This window comes from Myotis myotis, unplaced genomic scaffold (assembly GCF_014108235.1).
Source record: "Myotis myotis isolate mMyoMyo1 unplaced genomic scaffold, mMyoMyo1.p scaffold_m19_p_3, whole genome shotgun sequence".
Classification (NCBI taxonomy): Eukaryota; Metazoa; Chordata; class Mammalia; order Chiroptera; family Vespertilionidae; genus Myotis; species Myotis myotis.
This window is the reverse complement of record NW_023416335.1, coordinates 190485379-190507289: the sequence shown is the minus strand read 5'-3', so window position 1 is coordinate 190507289 and position 21911 is coordinate 190485379. Positions and strand designations below refer to the sequence as shown.

General features: G+C 39.4%; 1 protein-coding gene across 1 annotated transcript; it reads left to right on the top strand.

The window, feature by feature from the left end:
- The first annotated feature begins 11245 nt into the window (after positions 1–11245).
- Positions 11246–20719, top strand: TMEM52B (transmembrane protein 52B). The gene is made up of 5 exons (XM_036301606.1): positions 11246–11894; positions 13828–13871; positions 15877–15915; positions 16420–16586; positions 18869–20719. The coding sequence occupies exons 1-5, from the start codon at positions 11616–11618 to the stop codon at positions 19111–19113; spliced, it is 774 nt and encodes a 257-aa protein (XP_036157499.1). The 5' UTR covers positions 11246–11615; the 3' UTR covers positions 19114–20719.
- The last annotated feature ends 1192 nt before the right edge of the window (positions 20720–21911 follow it).

The following is a 21911-nucleotide window of genomic DNA, read 5'->3' as shown; positions in this document are numbered from 1 at the left end:
CCCAGAGGAGTAGCTCTGGGACAGTGAAACATATTTGCCACTTGCCCTGAAATATGAACAGCACCTCCCCCTTATGGGAGGCCCAGAGGTCTAGATTCCTGATTCTGCCTAAACCCCTTTCAGGAACAGATTTTTCAGTGATTAAGAATGACCTGTCAAGCAAAGGCAGGCAGAGGCAGAGCCTGGAGAGCCTGCGGAAGCTTACTGGCCCAGACCTGCACCCCATGCTGCTAACAAACCTACTTTATAGGGCAGCTTGACCCCTTCTGCATGCAGCCAAGTCCTATGGAGACAGACGTAAACTGTGGGTCACTTGGAACTTCAAGCAGGTTGGTGGAAGCCAAAGGAGGACAGTTTCTGACAGTGGTTAGTACCTAAGTATCTCCTAGAAAGCCCAGAATTGGCGGACAGAACAGTCAGTCAGTCATCAGAAGAGCAGGATCCAAAGAGAGATACCAGGAGGCACTAAACTCTGTTGAGGTGAATACCATTTCACTTTTTTTCTTTCTCCCTCCCCCCCTGCCCCGCCATTAAAACACATGGTGGCTAAATAGCATGTTATTAAACAATGAATGTGTTACCAAAGAGATCAAGGAAGAAATAAAAAACTTCTGGGAAACAAATGAAAATGAACACAACAATCCAAAATCTATGGGACACAGTGAAAGCAGTCATGACAGGGAAGTTCATAGCATTACAGGCCTACCTCAAAAAACAAGAAAAACTTCTGATAAATTATTTAACCCTACAACTTAAATAATTAGAAAGAGAATAACAAGAAAAGCCCAGAGTAAGTAAAAGGAAGGAAATAAAGATCAGAGTGGAAATAAATGACATGGAGACTAAAATAAAAACAATACAAAAAGATCAGTTAACAAGATTAATTATAGTCAGACTCATTAAGAAATAAAGAGAAAGGACCCAAATTAAAAAAAAAAAATCAGAAAGAAGAGGTGAAGTAACAGTTGACATTACAGAAATACAAATGATCATAAAAAAAATACTATGAACATGCCCGACTGGCATGTTTCAATGGTTGAGCATCAACCTATGAACCAGGAGGTCATGGTTCGATTTCAGGTTGTTGGCTTGATTCCCAATGTGGGATGTGCAGGATGCAGGCAATCAATGATTCCTTCTCATCATTGGTGTTTCTATCTCCTTCTCTCTGAAATCAATAAAAATATTTTTTAAATGCTATGAACAATTATATTCCAACAAGTTGAACAAACCTGGACAAAATGGACATATTCCTATAAAATACAATCTTCCAAAACTCAAACAGAAAAAATGGGAAAACCTAAGACTGATAATTACTGATGAATTTGAAGCAGTAATTTAAAAACTTACAGCAAACAAAAGCCCTGGACCAGATGGATGGCTTCACAAAGGAGTTTTACCAAACATTCAAAGAACTAACTCTACTCTTTAAACTATTCCAAAAAATCCAAGAGGAAGTAACACTTCCAACCTTTTTTATGAGACCAGCATTAGCCTAATTTCAAACCCAGATAAAGACACTACAAAGAAAGAGAATTCTAGGCCAATATCCCTGATGAACATAGATGTTAAAATCCTCAACAAAATATTAGCTAATTGAATCCAGAAATACATTAAAAAGATCATACTCCGTGACCAAGTGGGATTTATTTCAAAGATGCAAGGCTGATACAATATTCACAAATCAATACATGTAATACATTACATAAACAATTTGGAAGACAAAAATCACATGATTATATCAATTGATACAGAAAAAGCATTTTATAAAATCCAACACCCTTTTTTTTTAAATATATTTTTAATTTATTTTTTACAGAGAGAAAGGGAGAAGGATAGAGAGTTAGAAACATCGATGAGAGAGAAACATCGATCAGCTGCCTTCTGAATACCTTCTACTGGGGATGTGCCCGCAAGGTACATGCCCTTGACCAGAATCAAACCCGGGATCTTTCAGTCCACAGGCTGATGCTCTAGCCACTGAGCCAAACCTGTTAGGGTCCAACATCCTTTTTTGATACAAACTCTCAACAAAGTGGGAATAGAGGGATCATACCTCAACATAATAAAGGCCTTATATGACAAACCTACAGCCAGCATCATACTCAATGGGCAAAAACTAAAACCATTTCCCTTAAGAACAAGAACAAGACAGGCACGTCCACTTTTACCATTCCTATTCAATATAGAACTGGAAGTCCTAGCCACCATGATCAGATAAGAAGAAAAAATAAATGGCATCCAAATTGGAAAGGAGGAAGTAAAACTCTCATTATTTGCAGATGACATGATATTGTGCACAGAAAACCCTAAAGGCTCCACCAAAAAACTATGAGATTTAATAAATAAATTCAGCAATGTAGCAGTATACACAATTAACACCCAGAAATTGATGGCATTTTTATACACCAATAATGAACTCTCAGAAAGAAAACTAAAAAAACAATCCCATTTACCATTGTAACAAAAAAAAAAAAGAAAAAAGATACTTAGAAATAAACTTAACCAAGGAGGTAAAAGACCTGTATTCAGAAAAATACAGAACATTGAAAAAAATAAGTAGAGGAAGATATAAACAAGTGGAAGAATATACTGTGTTCATGAATTGGTGGACCAAGACATAGAAGCATGGAACAGACTGATGAACTCCAGAGGGAAGGCAGAGGTGGGGTAGTGGGTGGGGAGAGATTAACCAGGGAATTTATATGCATACTAGTGGCCCTGTGCATGAATCTGTGCTGTGCACCAGTAAGTCACTGCCGCCCTCCTGTAGCTCCCCTGCCCACCCCCCATAGCTTGTTGCCCTGCCCTCTCTTGTAGGTCTCCACCTCCCACCTGCTTGCTGCCCTGCCCTGTACTGTAGCTCTCTGCCGCAGGCTTATAGCCAGTAGGTCGCTGCTGCCCTCCTGTAGCTCTCTGCCCACTACCCTGCCCTCCTGTAGCCCCCCTTCCTCTTTTCCCCCTCGCCCCCATAGCTTGCTGCCCTGCCCCCTCCTGTAGCTCTCCCCAGCCGGCTTGTACCTCGCTGGCCCACCCTCCTGCTGATCCCTGATCTGGTTGTAATGCCCTTAGTCGTTACGCCTCGGGGCATAACAGCTAATTAGCATATTCCTCTCTTAGTATATAGGATATGCATAGCTCATGGACACAAACAATAGTGTGGTGAAGGCCTCGGAGGGGCAGAAGTGGGGTGGATGGGGTCAATGAGAAAAAAACACAAAGGCTACATCTGTAATACTTTTAACAATAAAGATAAATTTTAAAATAAATGTCCATACTATCCAAAGCAATCCATAGATTCAAAGAAATACTTATTAAAATATTAACATCATATTTCACAAATCTAGAACAAACACTCCAAAAATTTATATGGAACCAAAAAGACTCCGAATAACAGCAGCAATCTTGAGAAATAAGGACAAAGTCAGAGGGATCACAATACCAGTTATACTGCAAAGCCACTATAATCAAAATAGCCTGGTACTGGCACAAGAACAGGCATATATCAGTGGAACAGAACTAATAAAACCCCAGAAATCGACCCAAGCCATTATGCTCAATTAATATTTGACAAAGGAGGCAAGAGCATACAATGGAGTCAAGAGAGTTTCTTCAATAAATGGTGTTGGGAAAATTGGACAGATACATGCAAAAAAATGAAACTAGACCACCAACTTACACCATACACAAGAATATACTCAAGATGGATAAAAAACTTAAATGTAAGTTGCAAAACCATACAAGTCTTAGAAGAAGACTTGGGTGATGAAACTCCTGAATTTTTAGAAGTCACAGGTCACACTCCAGGGCAGGGAAGGCACATGTCCCCATTTTCTATAGACCACCCTTTGTCCTGTCTCCTTGGTAAGTAGAGACCATTCATCCAACCCCTACTCACAATAGTATTTTTCTAAACAGAAAGCAATCGGATCTTGTGCAGTAAGTGACTGATCTAAACAGGGTCTAAGAAAAGAATTTACTTCATAATTGTAGTAACAGTCAGGCATCAGTATTTACTACATGAATAATGAATGAATGAATGAATGAATGAGCAAATGACTACTGTTAACTTGCAGGTTTACCTATTAATGTCAGTACTATTTTCATAGTTAAGTTTATCAGCGCAAATGTTAAATTATTCCATGTTCACACTTATTTTTGTTACTGAGAGAAATTTATGTTTTGTTTATGAAAACATGACCTGGAATTTCTTATCTAAATTTGTATGACTTCATTTGTATGAATTCCCTCTTTTATATTTTGTTCCTTTCTCTCAGAATGGATATAAAATAAAAGGCAGTTTATGTAGATTGTCTGTGGATTTAGGATTATGAATTAATTTTTAATTAAGCAATTTAACCTACTGTGTATATCAAACAAATTATAATTTTTCAAGGCAGTGGTGTACAATAACACATAATTTATACTAACTCATACTGAATATTATTTTATCTGCTTTGGATAATTTATGAAATGTATCCAGTTTTTGCAATGCCTTGAAGGCTATTATAAAAATTATCACTGAATACTCTGAGTGAATTCGCATTTTTTGAACCATCTGATGCACTGGATTCTGAATAAATGGAATATTGTGATACAATCCTAGCTTTACCATTTACTAGCTGCATAAAGATGGGTAATTCAGTGGAACCCAATCCCTAGCTAGTCCTCTGTAAAAAGAAGATAATAATAATAATAATAATAGTCAATCTCAAGGAGTGAAGATTCAGAGAAATAATGCATCTAAAGTGAATAGTGTAGGATGTAGTAAATGTTCAATAAAAGTTAGTTATCATCATTATCTACTACGTCATCATGCAAAACAAGTTAGTCCATTCTTCATCTTTATCATCATCTCCATTGTATCCAAGTTGCTTTACTTTCTTTTTTTAAAAAAATTATTTTATTGATTTTTTTAAATTTTTTTATTTTTTACGGAAAGGAAGGGAGAGGAATAGAGAGTTAGAAACTTCGATGAGAGAGAAACATCAATCAGCTGCCTCCTGCACACCCCCTACTGGGGATGTGCCCAGAACCAAGGTACATGCCCTTGACCATAATTGACCCTGGAACCCTTCAGTCCGCAAGCCAACGTTCTATCCACTGAGCCAAACTGGTTAAGGCTGCTTTTCTTTTAAGTAAATGTTTTTAGTCCTATAGTTAAGTGTTTTAGCTCTTTAATCTTATATTCACTTAACACATTTTAAGGTTAATCCTGGGATTCATTCACCCCCTCCTTACCTTTAGCTTTCCCTCCATTTGTCCTCTGATCAGGTTGATCCTTCATAGTCTTGCTCTTGAAGTCATCAAAAATCATACCCAAATTCATTCCAAGAATGAGAAAGTGAAGCAGTCAAGGACTTCTGCAAAGTGGAAATGTCTGAGCTTTTGCTGGAGTGTTTAAATAGCTACTGCTATCTAATAGAATGACTCAATCATCGGTAGGAGGAAGGAGAGGCTTTGCTTCATATTTACTGACGCAAATTCTTGGGTTATTTCTATTGCAGGAGGGGAAAGTGGTGATTCTGAGGGTATTTCAGGATATTTCACTAAGTAATTAATGAAAGGAAAAACTGTATTTTCCAAAAGCGTTAGAGGAGAGGAATTTGTACCCACTCTTCAGACAAGAAAACTGAAACTTAAATTAGTAAGACACATTAAATTTGTGGGAAAGTGTGCATTTAGACCAGTTGTGTGATTCCAATGTCTATATTTGCTTGCTTATTTCATTGTAGCAGATTATCTCTACACTGTGTCTTTTTTATAAGTCTCACATTTTCCTTTTGATTTTGACTTTTAATTGCCAATAAGACAGGAATTCTTGGATTTATCACGTATGGCCCTTAAAATCAGCCATAGTGACCGATAGTATAGCATAGCAGCAGAGAAAATTTTGGAGTCAGGTGGAGCTAGCTTCAAATACTTCCTTGGCTAATCCTTTGGTCTATATTCTTGGGGAATTACTTAACAGTCTGAACCTTTGTCTTTGTCTATAAACTGACACATGTTATTGGGATTCAAATGGAATCTTGGGTGAAAATGCTAAGCTTTGTACTTCAAGCATGATGAAAACCCAATTATTAATAATTATGAATATTAATGATAGTAATATTCAACACAGATGAATTGCCTGTCAAAGAATTTTGTTTTATATGTGATTGACTTGACTCCCCATATGGGTTTACTGATAAAAGTCTTATCTATTTTCCCTCTATAGCTTCTTAACCATAAAAGAAAAATATTATGCTAAGAGAACTGTATTCTTGAGAAGAGGCCTAAGATTGAGATAAATATCTCAGACATTCTTCTCCATAATTCACCAGGTCCTAGGAGAACATAATCATTCATTTTCCTTTGGGCCAATAGCCATGGGAAGCTCACTTAAGCAGACCAGGATCTGGTGATGAGTTCTACAAATCCTATACTCCATTCAAACACAGTTCTTTTTTTTTTTTTTTCCTTTAAAAACATCCCCTCTAAAACAATCCCCTCTACTAAACATCTACAGGTAAAATTACCATCATTAATTTCTTTTCTCCCCTCATTTTATATATCTCACAGTGTATGCATTGATTTCAATTCTGTTAATGTTATTCCACCTCACCAACAAAATTACAAGTCCTTTAAAGGGAAGGAGAGATCCCTTTCTATTAATAAAACTCATTCTTTCCTACTACACTGGCACACCATATAAACTATGTAATAGTCTGCAAAAAGTAGACAATAGGTGAGATTCTTAACTATAAACACATACACAGCATAAGCTGGGTTTTAATTTAGCAAAAATCTGTCTCAGTTATTTTATTTTGAGGAAGTGGAACTGAGGCCCAAACAGTTTAGGTTGAATGTTTCTTCTCTATCAGATGCCAGACAAGAACTCGGCTCACAAGTTTTTCCATTATGCCAGTTAATAGAAAACAAAGGTGACAGTTGAGATATAGATTCAGTATGAACATCTCTTGAAATAATTCAGTAAGAGACTTTTCAGATCACCAAAGCAGAGACTACCCACTCCATAGAAGACTTTAAAAGTACAGTGTGAGGTAGAGAACACCCCATGAGGGTTCCCCCTCAAATTTTGTCTTCACTCCCCTCAAACTAGAAGCTCACACTGAGGAGCCACAACCGGGAGCGTTTAAACGTTAGATCAGTCACAGTCTTCTGGGCGATCTGGCTCTTTAGCACAGCCTTTTTTTCTTTTTTTCCCCCCCTGTTCAAGCCTGATAGAAACAAGTAGTTTCTCTCTTTGTTTATTTGTGGTAAAACGTACATAAAACTTTCACCATTTTAACCATTTTTAGTGTACAGTTCAATGGCATTAAGTACATTGTTTTGCAACCACCGCCACCCTTCATCTCCAGAACTTTTTCTTCTCCGACTGAAGCTCTGTACTCATTAAACAATAACTCCTATGATGGTGATTTTTATCTGTCAACTTGTCTGGGTCACAAGGTGCCCAGATATTTGGTCAAACATTCTTCTGAGTGTTTCTTTGAGGTGTTTTGGGTGAGAATAATATTTGAATCACTAGAGTAAAGCATATCTCCCTCCATAATTTAGGGCCTCATCCAATCAGTCAAAAGCCTAACTAGAACAAAAGGATGACCTTACTCCAAGTAAGAAAATGTCTTCCTCTGACAGCCTTTAGATTGGAACTACATCATTTTCCCAGGTCTCTAGTCTGCTGGCCTGCACTACACATTTAGATTTGCCAGCCTCTATAGTTGAATGAGCCAATTTCTTATAATCAATCTCTTTCTCAATATTCTCATCCTATTGGTTCTGTTTCTTTGGAAGGCCCTAACTAATGCCTTCCTTCTCCCAGCTCCTGGAAACTACCATTCTATTCTCTTTCTATAAATTTGCTACTCTAGGAACCTCATATAAGTGGAAGCATATGTTTGTCATGTTGACTCTGACTTTTTTCACTTAACATAATGTCTTCATGGTTCATCCATATTGTAGCCTGTGTCAGAATTCCCTTCCTTTTTAAGGTTGAATAATATTTCATTGTATGTATAGACCACATTTTTCATCCATTCACCCATTGATGGACATTTGTGTTTCTCCTGTTTGTAAAAATCCAGGGGGATAATTTCTATAATCCTTGTGGGGCAGATAGCTAGACAGACTTGACAGGCTTTAAGTGGGTCTCATTATCCCTGCCTCCCAAAGTTCATGCCCTTGAGTGTGGGTGGGATTTGTGGCTTGGAGTATGTATGTGACCATGTGTATGTGATCACAAAAGGTGTAGAGCCTAAAGGTTCTCTCCCTCTTCTCTTTCTCTGCCTGAATTTAAAGAAAAAAACTTACTTGAATCCCACTACCACAAAGAAATGAATTTGCCAGAGGGAGCTTGGAAGTATATTCCTCCCCAGTTGAGCCTTCATATGAAAACGCAGTCCAGCAGATACCTTGATGGCAGCCTGCGAGACCCTAAGCAGAGGACCCACTTAAGCTATGCCCATGCTTCCACAGGCAATGTGAGATAATAAATGCTGTTTTATATTGCCGTTCATGTAATTTGTGGTAATGTGTTACATGGCACATACAACTAATAATCTTGTGATAAACTTTATCCTCCTGTTTTATTAAAACTTCCTTAAATTTAATCTTATCACTGACTTTCAGTGCCTTTGAGGTTGCCACTGAATACTCAGGCTGCAATCTTGGTTCATTCCATAGAGACACTTCCTAGTGGAGTGGCTGCAAGATGAAACTGGGTTCTTCTCCCATGTTATGCATTTTTTGAAGCTGTGGCTGTTGTTCATTGCTTAGCTCTTTGTAATTCATGCTTGATGCCTCGGAGTGATGATAGTCCTGGCCTCTATTTCACTGAGGCAAAGAGAAGAAGAGAATCTGGTCACCTGACTTAGACAAGGTCAAAAGGAGAATAATCAAAAGAACCAGAAATAAGTAATTCTTTAACCCCACTTGTTACAGCTATTGTATAACAATTCCCTGAAGCATAGATTAAAAGCTTGTGTACATGTGCCCTCTATTTGTTCCACTCCACGTCCTTAACAACTTATGTCTAAGCTAATGATTCACAAGCTTAATGGAACCACAAGATTGTGTAGGATTGTAATGAGATCAGTCCCCTTTATCTCAGCTACCTGCCATGCCATTGCGTACCTTCTTCAATCTTTCCTCCTGAATCCTCTTTCCTCTCAGATGCGGCTGAACTCACAAGGTATAATCACTTTGATAAAGATAAACACAAATCTCTGTTTCTCCAGGGAATAATCCAGTAAGGGGGGGGGGGGGGGAAGTGGCAATAATAATTCTAAAAAAAAAAAGAACAAGTAGCTAGGAGGTCATTAACAGAATCCCATTTGGTTCAAACCTATTAAGTAGCTGTAGGGCAAGAAGTTGATGGTTATCACATGACAGAAAAGTGCTCTGGGAGGGAAAAAAGGTCATGTTAATTGGCAAACCTGTTCATGCAGGTGAAGGCTGGAATGATTGAGAGAAAAGATGGCCAGGATAGCAAGGGAAACTACTCAAGAATTAAAATGTCAGAATAGGTAAAACTTGGTCATGGTAACAATGAGAAGCATGATGGACATCAGTTATCCATGAAGGTGAAGGTCATTGGTAAAACTGAGTGGAAATCAAGGTCATTGTAGTTAACATTTAAAATGTTTCTTATATTGAGACAATTTATGCATTTCACACACATTAACTTATTTAATCTCTATAAATCTATGAAGTAACATCATCATTATTATTGTCACTTCATTTTATATGGAATGAAACTTAACCAACAGAGAGATATAATAACTTGCCCAATATAACACAGCTAGTAAGTGACAAAGCACTTTTAATCCCAGAAAATCTACCTGGATTCTTAGCCATGATGCAGTACTACCTTTCTGATAAGAAAAAGAGAAAGAGCCCTGGCTGGTGTGGCTCAGTTGGTTGGGCGCCATCCTGTACCCAGAGAGGTTTCCAGTCAAGGCACATGCACAGGTTTCAGACTATAGGAGGTGTGTAGGAGGCAGCTGATCAATGTTTCTCTCTCCCTTTCCCTTCCCCTCTCTCTAAAATCAATAAAAACCTATTTCTTTTTTTTAAAAAGAGAGTGTTTTCTCTCTTAAAAAAACAACAAAAAACAAAGGGAAATAAAGGGTTAATGGTGTTACCCATGTTCACAGAAAGAAATATAATCAAAATGCCTTCGTCTCTCTGATTGTATTTTCTCCTTGAAACAAGATCTAGGTCAGGTCAAGTGGACATTCCACTCCTATTATATAGGTTTCCTCCCTTCCCCCCCAAAAATGTATCTAAACTTTATCAGCTGATAATTCAATTTTGAAAATGAAATGTATTTTAATAAACACTGCCTTTATAATTATTCAAAGTTTGTGTATACATTTTTGTGGGATACCCTATATGAATGAGAAAATTAAGGACTTGAGAAATAACTTAATAACTCAGTGGAGGGCCTGGATTCGAGTCCTGCTCTTCTTTTCCTATTAAATACCTTCTACCTTGCCAAGCTTTAAAAAAGTACTGCTCATTTAATTTTGGAACTGACTGGTTTCGAATCATCAGTGTCATATGAGACTTTTATCTCACTGATTTCCTTAGCTAAAAAATGAATAACTTTATATTCTCCATTCTTACATCACATTGTCATGTAGTATGAGGGCTCTTGGACTCAATCTTTCTCAACAGTTGCCCTGAACAATCACTCAATAAAATTAGACTTTCAGAGTTAGAAAAGGTCTGAAAGTTGGTTTTATTCAGTTCTTATGAAATAGATACATTTCCATAAACTAATGTCTAATTTTCTTATGAAATACTTTGTATTAAGTAAGTGATTACCAACTTAAGTATAACTCATGTAAACGGCATTCATTTGTTCCTATAGATATGTTTCTTTACAAATATTATATGTTTTTTCCATATGTGCTTATTTTTACTCTTACCTAAGATTTTATTTGAGAAAGAAAGAGAGAGAGAGAGAGAGAGAGAGAGAGAGAGAGAGAGAGAGAGAGAGAGAAATTTTGGAACCCAGTTTGTTTTTTAAGTCTGTCTGACTATTTGTTTCAATGGGAATTGAAGTCAGAGTGGACAGGAATTTAATGGACATGACCCAGAAATTCTAAATTCTAATCTCCAAATCTGTTTCTCCAAAGATGGGATGGCTTTCCAGGTCATTTGGCAACCTCTCAGTCCTCCTCCAATAGTGAGGAATAAATGACCCAGAACCGGGAGAGTTGATTATCAGCACAGTGAAGGGGAGGGTTTCAAAGAGCAAGAGAGGAGGCCTAATCACGTGGAGGGCCAGTGAATGGGTTTGGCAGGGTGACTTTCAACCTTCAGCAGCCACCTGGTGTGCTGTGGGGAAGAACCAAGAGGATCACTTCTTTTCTGATGGAGAAGAGCAATCTCTCTTTGATCCTCCTCCAAGTCAAGTTTCTCCTCACTGCCTAGAAAAATACCTAATTCCAAGGACTGATGTGTCCTCGTCAAACGTCTTTCTTTTGGGGGCAGTGGGAGAAAGCTAAAGACATATAGAAAAGGACTAATAGTAGAAGGAAAGAAAAGACAAGGGGAGCAAATGTGGAAACCCTCTAACCAGGAATAGAAAAGAGAAAGAAGGCAGGATGAACGGGAAGGGAAAGATCATGGGAAATAAAAAGCCCAGGGGAATAAGAAGAGAGAAAGAGAGAAAAGAAAACAGTGATTTATTGTTAAGAAAAGTGTCTCTCCTAAGTCCTCTAGGTCAAGAAGTCAGACAAGGTGCAGAGCACGGAAAGGAAGCAGCAGAACATGGAAAGCAGGTAACGGACACCCAGTGCGTGATCCCGGAGACGCAGGAGTTCAGCCCCATGGGACTGAGAGTCCACACCGTGTTGGCCTCTACCCTGGTGTATTTCATCCAGGTAAGTTGTGAAAATGCGGGAATAACGCTTTTGTTTTTGTTTCTTGGATAAACCAACTCTCAGATGAATCTGGGGGAAAATGAATGAGGGGGGAAGATAAAAGGGGTAGTGGCAAATGAATAACTAGAATGTTTCCTTTGTTGTATAGGGTGACATAGTGCAAGTGTGACGAATGATAAGATGAGTGAAACAGGGGACAGAAATTAGGGCAACTGTAGATACAAGTCAGGTATCTATGGCAATTTAGAAATGCCACTTCCGTGTGCATATTTCTCTCTTTTAACATTTTATCACTCATCCCTCAAATTCCCAAGCAAATAATCAAAACTAGGTATGTAATTCTCCTAAATGGACTTTCCCACATCAGCCCTAATACTATTCTTGGAGTTTAAAGGTGCCTCCATTAAAGTTAAAAGAGGAGAAACTCTTTAAAAATACTTTGGATCTTTCATTTTTCTCCCCACTAGAATTCAGAAGCCCCTGAGTAACTCATTTAGCTGGGAGAGGGGTCACTGGACTAAGGGATTCTGAACAACTATCAAGGGGAAGTTTACACAGCTATGAAATCCGTTAAGGAGAGCAAATGAAGAAACTGCCTACTATCAGATTCCTGTACCACTTCTAGCAGGGCGTGGGCTGTGTCTGTTTTGCTTCCTGTATAACAGTCAAATTAATGTCTGAAAATCCATTTCTTGTTCTTTTTCTTGTATCTTCTTTTTTGCTTCTTCTTCTCTCCCTTGACCTTCCCTTCCCTCCTTTTCTCTTTTCCTTCTCTTTTTGCAACAGGCCTGAAAGAGGCATTTTATCTGCTGAGATCTTCCGTGTTTTTAGCTTTTAGTCAAGAAAATGAAACCAAGTACCAAAACTGGGTTGAAGAAGCTCACACTTTGTCATCCTTAGTGGTCAACTATTTTAAATTAAAACAAAACCAGTAGTTTCTCAAATGTTATCAGCAGAAGGCAGCTGTTAGATCTTTTACAAAATCCTTTTCTGATACGTTAGGAGTATGTGTGCACTTCCTCCCCCGCCCCTCATAAAACCCCAAGTAAATGTAAATCTCTGTCCCTTTTTAGAGGACCTTTGTGGTCTTTGTTGTTGGTTTCCTGAAATACCAAGTCTTTCAAGTTATTGGAAGAGAGAAACAGTTTCTAGAGCAAACGTTTACCTAGATAGGTTTTTGAAGGAGAAAGTCAGCCAAAATGTCAGGTGGGAGAAGGAGTGGAAGTTTCTTTCTTTACAAGGAGTTGAAGGGACTTGCTAACAATGCCAAGGAGCTGTTAGAGCAGATTGGCCCCTCGTTCGTTTGGGTTTCATTTGAGTTAAGGCCAAATCAAGAGGTGTGTGCAGGGGGTCATGTTACTTAAACCCCTATGCCTTGGCCCCTTACCTATTTAAAATAAGGTTAAATATACCCACCTGCATGGTTATCAAGATGAAATGTTAAGAAATATTAAAAATTATCAGCCATCTGACTGGCATATAGTAGCTACTCAATACGTTTTCTCAAATTCTTCTTCCCTCGGATGGTCAGTTACGGATGTACCGAGGGAATGAAAAAGGGCAGAATTCATTTTGCACTGGGAACGAGTTAGGAAGACAGTCACAATACCCTGAGGGACAGATCAGGAAATTTCTAGGACAAACGAATTGATATAAATGCTGCCTCTCATTCACAGGGCAGTGATGCTCAGCCACCACCATAAGAAAAAAACAAACAGATTAGATATTTGTTCTTCCAGGTTCTCCCACCTCAAGTGTAGTAATGGCTGGGTATCGGAGAGATGAAAACAAACAGCCCTAAACAGGGTTGACCCCATGACCTTGTCCTCGCATTTACCCTGCTCTCCCCAACTGATCTAACATAGCAGTCATAGGTTGGTGGGCAGAGAAGATGAGACAGTTTCCCTGTCTGAGACTATTTCCCTTCCTACAGCTTCCTTGGGCAAGATGTGAGGAGAGCTGTGTCAGTCCTGAACAGTAAGTATCTGAGAGTCCAACTGCAGAGGAAGGAGAGACAGACAAAAACATCAATACCCAAAACAGGGTCAAAATGTCACCAGATATCTGTGACTTCCCTTATTTCTACTTAAATGGGCACTTAGCCCACAGACGGGTTATCCCAAAATAAAGACACGCATTTTTGTCATCCGAAATACTCAGAATAACACTGCTGACAGTGTTTTTTTCCAAAGCCAGTTTTAAAAGCAGCCGTCTTAATCATCACAATTTAGGCAGTCATAGAGATTTGCAGAAGAGTTTCTTACTCATCATTTTTAGTGACTCATGCAGACAGACTGGATTCAATATCTTAGTCACAGGCAGATACATGTGGGTGATTTCCAAAGGTACATCACCGCTTCAAATCTGGGGTATTTTATTTTTTGGAGCATGTTAATATTTATTGCAGCCTTTATTTAACTATTACTTTGAGATAATCACCCCTTAATCTAAACCTATCACAATTAGGTCTTATGTAGACACAAAGAATATAAAGGGAAAAGATTCATTCCACTTAGAGGTAAACTAGTAAAAAAAAATCAATGACAGTTTCGACCCAAGATTTGCTCAGGCTGAAGGAAAATGCATATTTAGCCATGGGAAGAGTTTCTCAATGCAAATATGTTACACCCAAGGGAAATGGTGATGGCCTTGGTTACTTTCACACTCTCTTTGAGGTTTCAGCATCACCGTAGGAAGAGTCATTTTAATAGAATCAGAATCACAACGTAGAGCTATAAAGGGCTTTGAACAAATGGGGAATGTTCAAATGGAGATTATTACGCTAAGTGAAATAAGCCAGTCAGAGAAAGACAAATATCACACGATCTCACGTATGTGTGGAATCTAAAGAGCAAAATAAACTGATGAACACAATAGGGGGAAAGAGGGTGGGGGAGGGGGGGACTGTGAGAAAACCTGGAGGAGACATTGTTCAGTGAAAATGCCAACTGTATGTTCCACAACATACAGAGAGGTTAGAGTGCGCATTTCAATAGATTTTAATAGATAAATATATCAGAAAGTAATATTAAATTTACTCCGTCTTTAAAGATAAACAAATATTTTCCTTTACTTCCCCTTCCCACTCCTGAGCTTCTCTCATGCAATCCACATTTTTATCCCAGTAGAGAAAATGTATAATTGTCCTAGTTAATTCACAATATTTAATTAGCTTTCATCATGATGAATTTGGTTTCTACATTTTCCTCGTTTTTGTTTGGCCTCAGCCATCATGTATGTCAGTTTTGATTCTGGATGTGAAAATTTAGGGCCCTTTTTATGGTGGGAGTTTTTATGGTGGCCCTTTCTGCAACAACTTGCAATACATAAATTATGAATTTCATTGTATTGCTTTCATGCTTATAACCGAAATTTTCTTTATGTTTAAATTTTATTAATCTCAAATATATACAAATGTTAACTTTCACACCCATTTTCAAACTCTTTAAAAATATATTTGTTGATTTCAGAGAGGAAGGGAGAGGGAGAGAGAGAGAGAAACATCAATGATGAGAGAGAATCACTGATCAGTTGCCTCCTGCACACCCCACATTGGGGATCGAGCCTGCAACTCGGGCATGTGCCCTGACTGGGAATCAAACCGTGACCTCCTGGTTCATAGGTCGACACTCAACCCTTGTGCCATGCCCGTCAGGCCCAACCTCTTTTAAACTCGCATTGGGAAGTTCTTTCTTGGTAACTGTCATCATAACTATTTACAATAGTCATGGCTATATTTTCTATGAATATTAATTCATGAGCAATACTTTACTCTGTCTTATAGTGATTTACATACTGCCATCTATCACAGAAAACTATTTAAAGCATCCCATTACACAATAGATTACATTGACGTTAATATAGCCTGGGATGCTTTTATCCTAACAAGGGATCCTATTATTGTAACTCATTGTTTTGATTCTGGAATCATAATAGGAATTGACTATATGTTTATTGCAAAAACTTTGTTCTTTCTTCATAGTTGCCTGACTACAGATTGGGTACATCTCTGGTATATATGGTAAGTTTCAGCTATAATAGCCACTGTTTTTGTTTGTTTAGTTTAAATATGTTTGACAGCAGGAAAAAAAAATGTATATGAGACCGCCAGCCTACTTAATTGCATAGCATCGCATGGAGTCGTTTCTTTACTTCATCACCACCCTATGTGACAATATGACAGGATTTCCTATTTCAATACCATCTTCCCGAGCAACATCAACAGATTATTGTCTACATTCTCAGATCAGCTCTAAAATAGCCTATAGAGGCGACTTCAGTAAAGTAAAAAGCAGCCCCTCCAAGTCACATTACACCTCTTGCTAAGTTTCTAACAAATTGACTCTGCCCTGCTGACAAAGTAAGGAAGTATAACATGTGAAGTGAAAGCCTTGGAATTAAAATCTTACAATTACTCTATAAAAGATCCACACAAGAATCAAACCGCAGATGTGGAAGGCTGATTATGCCCAAGTTAGGAAACGCAGCAGAACCCAGAGCTCTGGTGCTGGTGGGGTCCTTGCAGGTTGCTGGTGGTAATTGGCGCCCTGCTTCTCCTGTGTGGCCTGACTTCGGTGTGCTTCCGCTGCTGCCTGAGTCGCCAGCAAAATGGGGAAGATGAGGGCCGGCCACCCTACGAAGTAACAGTCATCGCTTTTGATCATGATAGCACGCTCCAGAGCACGATCACCTGTGAGTACACTGACTGTTTCCGTGGGAAGGGAACCGGGTTCAAACACGCGATCAGGATGGTACGACAGTATTAAAACACCTGGTTGAACAGTAAAGAAGCTGTAACTCAGAGTTGTTTTAATGACCAGAAGCCTGGTGATGCAGTGACCTGTGCTGTCAGCAACCCTGTATTCACAAACATTGTTCTTGTCTGATGAGAGAGTGAAGGAAGAAATGAAATGCTGGAGATGATGTTGGAAATGTTTTGTGAGAAGAATTACCCAATTCATAAATAGTTATGATTAAGAAAATTGGTTTAAGCTCTAAGCATACCCCTTTTTCAAAAATGTCTTGGAATTCCAAGGCTCGCTCTCTCTCTCTCTCTCTCTCTCTCTCTCTCTCTCTCTGTCTCTCTCTCTCTCCTTCCCTCTCCATTCCACTCTCTCTAAAAATCAATGGCAAAATAGCTTCAGGTGAGGATTAACAACAACCACAAAAAGTCTTGGATTTTGTAAAAACCCACAGGTTCTATCTGGAATTATTATATATTTAGAGAAGTTTGTCATGTGTACTTTCAGTTATTTATTCTCCAAGTCTTTCGGTGTGTTGTTTTTTGTTTTTGTTTTTGTTTTTTTAAAGAGAAAGCTTATTTAGAAAGTCAGAGAAAGAAAAAAGAAAAACACACACAAAAAAAAAGAGTGGGGGGATAAAAAAAAGTTGTAGAGGTAGAGGAAGTGAGCCGTAGAAGAAATGGGCTCGGGAAACAAGTGTTACGGAGGCAAAAGAAGGACCCTTGTTGCTTAGGATAAGAGCGAGGCATGGAAAACTCACCTAGGGGAAGGAGCGGGGACAGGCCTGGGGATGTCCCATAGGGAGCTGCACTGGGCCCCTCCTGAGGGCATGTTTCTGGAGGTCTCAAGGGGGATCTCAATAGCATATTCATCAGTTTTTCAGAAGTGTTTTTTCAGGGTCCTATTCTCCTCTGATTGGGGGGAAAGGGGAGGGGTGCTCATAAGTCAATGCACTTGGTCCTGATGATGTCAGTCCTGGCGCCGCCTCTTGTCTGGTTTTGCTGCATTTCTGGGCTTGAGGCTAAAACACAACCGAGGCGAGGCCTGCCTGTGTTGTTTTGCTGATCGAAACTGTCATGGAGCTTAATGCTTCAGGGTTATTCTCTGGCTCTCTTCTCTGTCCCCCTCTAAGGGGGGTCTAACCCTCATAACTAGCAACATGCCCAGAGAGGAAAGGTCAGACCGAACTGCAGAGATCTAAAGGGCAGGGTCAGAGATAGGCTAGGGGAGGAAATGTTACCCTGGGCGTGAGGTTCTTGTTTTCCCAGTTTTGCTGGGCACCTGGGGCTTTTCACCCTGGTGACCTTCTCGACCTGGCCCATCATCCTTGCTCTGCTCATATCTATCTGTCTACCACAGATGGGATCTATTCTCCACCTCTTGATACACAAAGTATGAGCTTCAACATTCTTTTGATGACCATAAGACACTTTATTTTCTTCTGTTCTCTTCTTTATAGTCTAGTATTTACTAAAGTTGGAGTGCAAATACCAGGCAGAACAACAGGTGGCAAAACACTGTGATTTTCGTTTTGCAAAGAGAACAATGTGACGTGCTGTTGCTCACCTTTCCTGCCTCCCAGGCATTTTGAGAAAAGATAAATAAGGCAGAAATACATATTTCTAAGGAGACTGCAACATCAGTGGGTCAGTCTAAAGCAGTGGTTCTCAACCTTCCTAATGCGGCAACCCCTTTAATACAGTTCCTTATGTTGTGGTGACCCCCAACCATAAAATTATTTTTGTTGCTACTTCATAACTGAAATTTTGCTACTGTTATGAATCGTAGTGCAAATATCTGATATGCAGGATGTATTTTCATTGTTACAAATTGAACATAATTAAAGCATAGTGATGAATCACAAAAACAATATGTAATTATATATGTGTTTTCCGATGGTCTTAGGCGACCCCGGTGAAAGGGTCGTTCGACCCCCAAAGGGGTCGCAACCCACAGGTTGAGAACCCGTAGTCTAAAGGGTTCAAAATCTGCCAACGATGGTGGGATATGGGAACCCAATTTAGATTATTCGAGGATACCAGAGAAGACAGGGTCTTTTTAGCAGAAAGTGAAGTTGGTTTCTAAACAAGCTGCACAGGGTTTTCATAACCCTGTGGCAGAGCTGACAACGAGTTTGGTCAGTTGTAAGGTAGAGGGAAACTTAGAGTGTTGTAAGCCTGATTTCTGAGGATGTCACATTTACTCTAGCTCTCTTCCTTCTCCCCTCACCAGCCCTGCAGTCAGTGTTTGGCCCTGCGGCCCGGAGAATCCTGGCGGTGGCCCACTCCCACAGCCCTCTGGGCCAGCTGCCCTCCTCCGTGGACACCCTCCCAGGGTATGAGGAAGCTCTTCACATGAGTCGCTTCACCGTGGCCAGGTGTGGGCCGAAAGCACCTGACCTACCCTCAGTGCCAGAAGAGAAGCAGCTGCCTCCAGTGGAGAAGGTGTCTCCTCAAGGAGAACACGCTTCAAATTGATGGGAACTTCGGTTTTATAAATGGTGTGGGGGCATCTGCAGAGTCGGTAAAGATAGACAGATGGAACATTTTTTTGCTACCTTTCAGAAGATTTAGGATGAATCTAAACATCATCTAGTGGAAAACATGGATTCCAACGCTTCATTTCCAGCCACATATATTTTTCGATATGGAATGCTCTAATCGAGAACTCTCATAATTTATCCAATACCAAAATTTGCAACTAACCTCTAGCAATGTGTCAAAGGTTCCTTGAATTCCTCCAACTATTGAGTTCCTTTACCCACATGATACTGCAAGTTGCTCTTCTCTGCCAGCGCCTGGGTAGAATACGCTTGAGGAACCATAAGCATTAATGTACCAAATTCACTTTTCTTGAGGGAACACCCACTTTGACACTGAATGACAATGGTCATCTTGGACATCATGTAATACCTAACTGGACACCCATAATCCAAGGGTGGGATTGCAGTGTGGGCTAGAAGAACACAGTATATATTGAAACGCCAGATATAAAGGTCTTTCTTTCACTCTGGTCCTACCTACCAGGGGTATTGGACAGTGCACAGAGGACAGTAACAGTTCTATTCAATTTTCAGTTCCTCTGCCCTGTGAACACATGCATGCACGCACATGCTTGAGCACACATACGCACCCTTTTCTAACTTGGAAAGAATAGCATTGCTTTGCTTCTTTTCTCCTGCCTGAGTTGACCACTTGAAACCAAGTATCTAGTGACAAGCACTAGACTCTAGTGGTGGCCTTTCCTGCCACCTAGTGGCGCCATGATAGAAATGCATCCTCCTATCTGCACACTTCTCTATTTCCGGGAGCACAAACTGAAGCAAGCCTAAATGAGATCCTTCCCAAGGCACCATCCCCTTGTGCCATGTTGAACTGCCCACGTAGCATTCTACCTCCAAAGTATAATACTATTGGAAAATTGAGGAAGTGAATTCGATTCAGCAGTGACCTTAGATAACCCAATGGAATCTTTAAAGCACAGTTTTCTCATCTGTACGATAGACAGGCAATGATAACACCTCACAAGTTTGATGTGAGGGTCAAATAAACTAAGTATATATGACATATTTGTAAAGTATTATGCACGTGTGTGTTTTTTAATTCTTGATACAGATGTCTGATTTTCATCTGCCTGCTATGATCCTACTGAAAATTATGTCTGATTCCTCCTTTTGCTATGTTAGTGCTAAGTCACACCTGAGGTTGCTTTATTTCATCAGTAATATTTGTTAAGTGAGGTAAACAACTAAAGATAAGCAACTCCTGTTAATGTGTTCTGTGTAGAGGTAGGGAACATTTGAACAAACTCATTTATTAGGAAATTAGCTCCAGTACTCAGGGAGACATTACAGAGCCGGGAATGGCTGATTAGTGCAGTCAGTGCCTCATTAAGTACATTCTTGGAGGAATGCTCACTCAACACCGCCAGAGGGAAACTATTCTGAGCATAACCTGCTGGTGATCTGCATTTTTCCTGGGTCATTTATCAAATTGTCTCTGGAAATTGTTGAAATGCATGAATTGTTCATAGCACCTGAGTTGGCCTTGTTTTGCTGTTGCCAAATGAATCACTTTATTATCACACATTCTGTGAAATGTTCTTGCTTCATTTGTCCTTCAAGATACCATAGTCTTAAGTTAAAATGTTGTCAGGTATAATAAGATCTTGGGAGAAATCCTATCTTATTCTAAAGAGATCTCTCTGCCCCATCTCTCCCTGCCCCTATGCCCCTCTACTAGCTACATGGAGTTCACTCCTGTCACCATTCCATTTTGTCACAAGCTGGTAGCACCCATGTGACTTCACTTCTTTATCTACTCTATCTAAGATATCTCTTAATAAGCCCAATCACTTTAGCCACTGTTCTCAAAAAAAAATATTAACCCCTTTAAACATTCCTCACACCTATTCTTCAAACTTTAAACATTGGTTCATTGAAGCTAACTGATTTCTCCCCAAAGCCGACACTGCTGAACAGAAGAGCTGCAGAAAATCTCTCAACTCTGCTGATTGAGGTCATTTACAAGGTCATGATCACCAACACACCAGAACCATTTACCATTTCTTCTAGATTTTCTTTAGTAATTTTTCCATTCCTTTCAGTAGTTATTCAAATTTCAATATCTCTCTTCAAACCTCACACCCCATAACCTACTCATTAATTCTAGGCAGGGGATTTGTCCCCTTAGTTTAGACAGGAAATCAAAGCTTCCAGGTAACTTCCTAGCCCAAAGCTATAACCCTTATGGCTCTGAACCTCTCCTTTCCTCTTTCCTTCTGTTTAAATGAAATAGATGTCCTTCCTGCTTCCCAATAATAATATTTCTAATTGTGTGTTGTATTACATTTGATTCAATGGAAATTATGTGCCAAGAATAGTGCTGAGGCAAACTGGAGGTATAAAAGTGTTCAAGAAACACAGGGTCTCTGACTCTTGGTCCTCACAGAGCTTAAGAAAAAGCAAATCTACATATATAAAAGCCTAATATGCAAATTGTCCCCACAGGAGTTCGACTGGAGACTGATCATTTGCTATGATGTGCACTGACCACCAGGGGGTGGCGTGGAATGAAGGAAGGCCCTGGCTGGCAGCAGGGAAACCCTGGCCAGCAGCTGGAAGGTCCTGATCGGCTCTGATCACTGGCCAGGCCTAGGAATCCTACCTGTGCATGAATTTCATGCACTGGGCCTCAAATATATATATATATATATATATATATATATATATATATATATATATATATATATATATATAAAATATATATTTCAAACA

Excerpts from the sequence above, each read along its gene's own strand:
- TMEM52B (XM_036301606.1), top strand. The coding sequence starts at position 11,616 with ATGAACGGGAAGGGAAAGATCATGGGAAATAAAAAGCCCAGGGGAATA. Across the intron at positions 11,895-13,827 it reads CCCTGGTGTATTTCATCCAG|CTTCCTTGGGCAAGATGTGA; the intron begins GTAAGTTGTGAA and ends CCCTTCCTACAG. Across the intron at positions 13,872-15,876 it reads AGCTGTGTCAGTCCTGAACA|TTGCCTGACTACAGATTGGG; the intron begins GTAAGTATCTGA and ends CTTTCTTCATAG.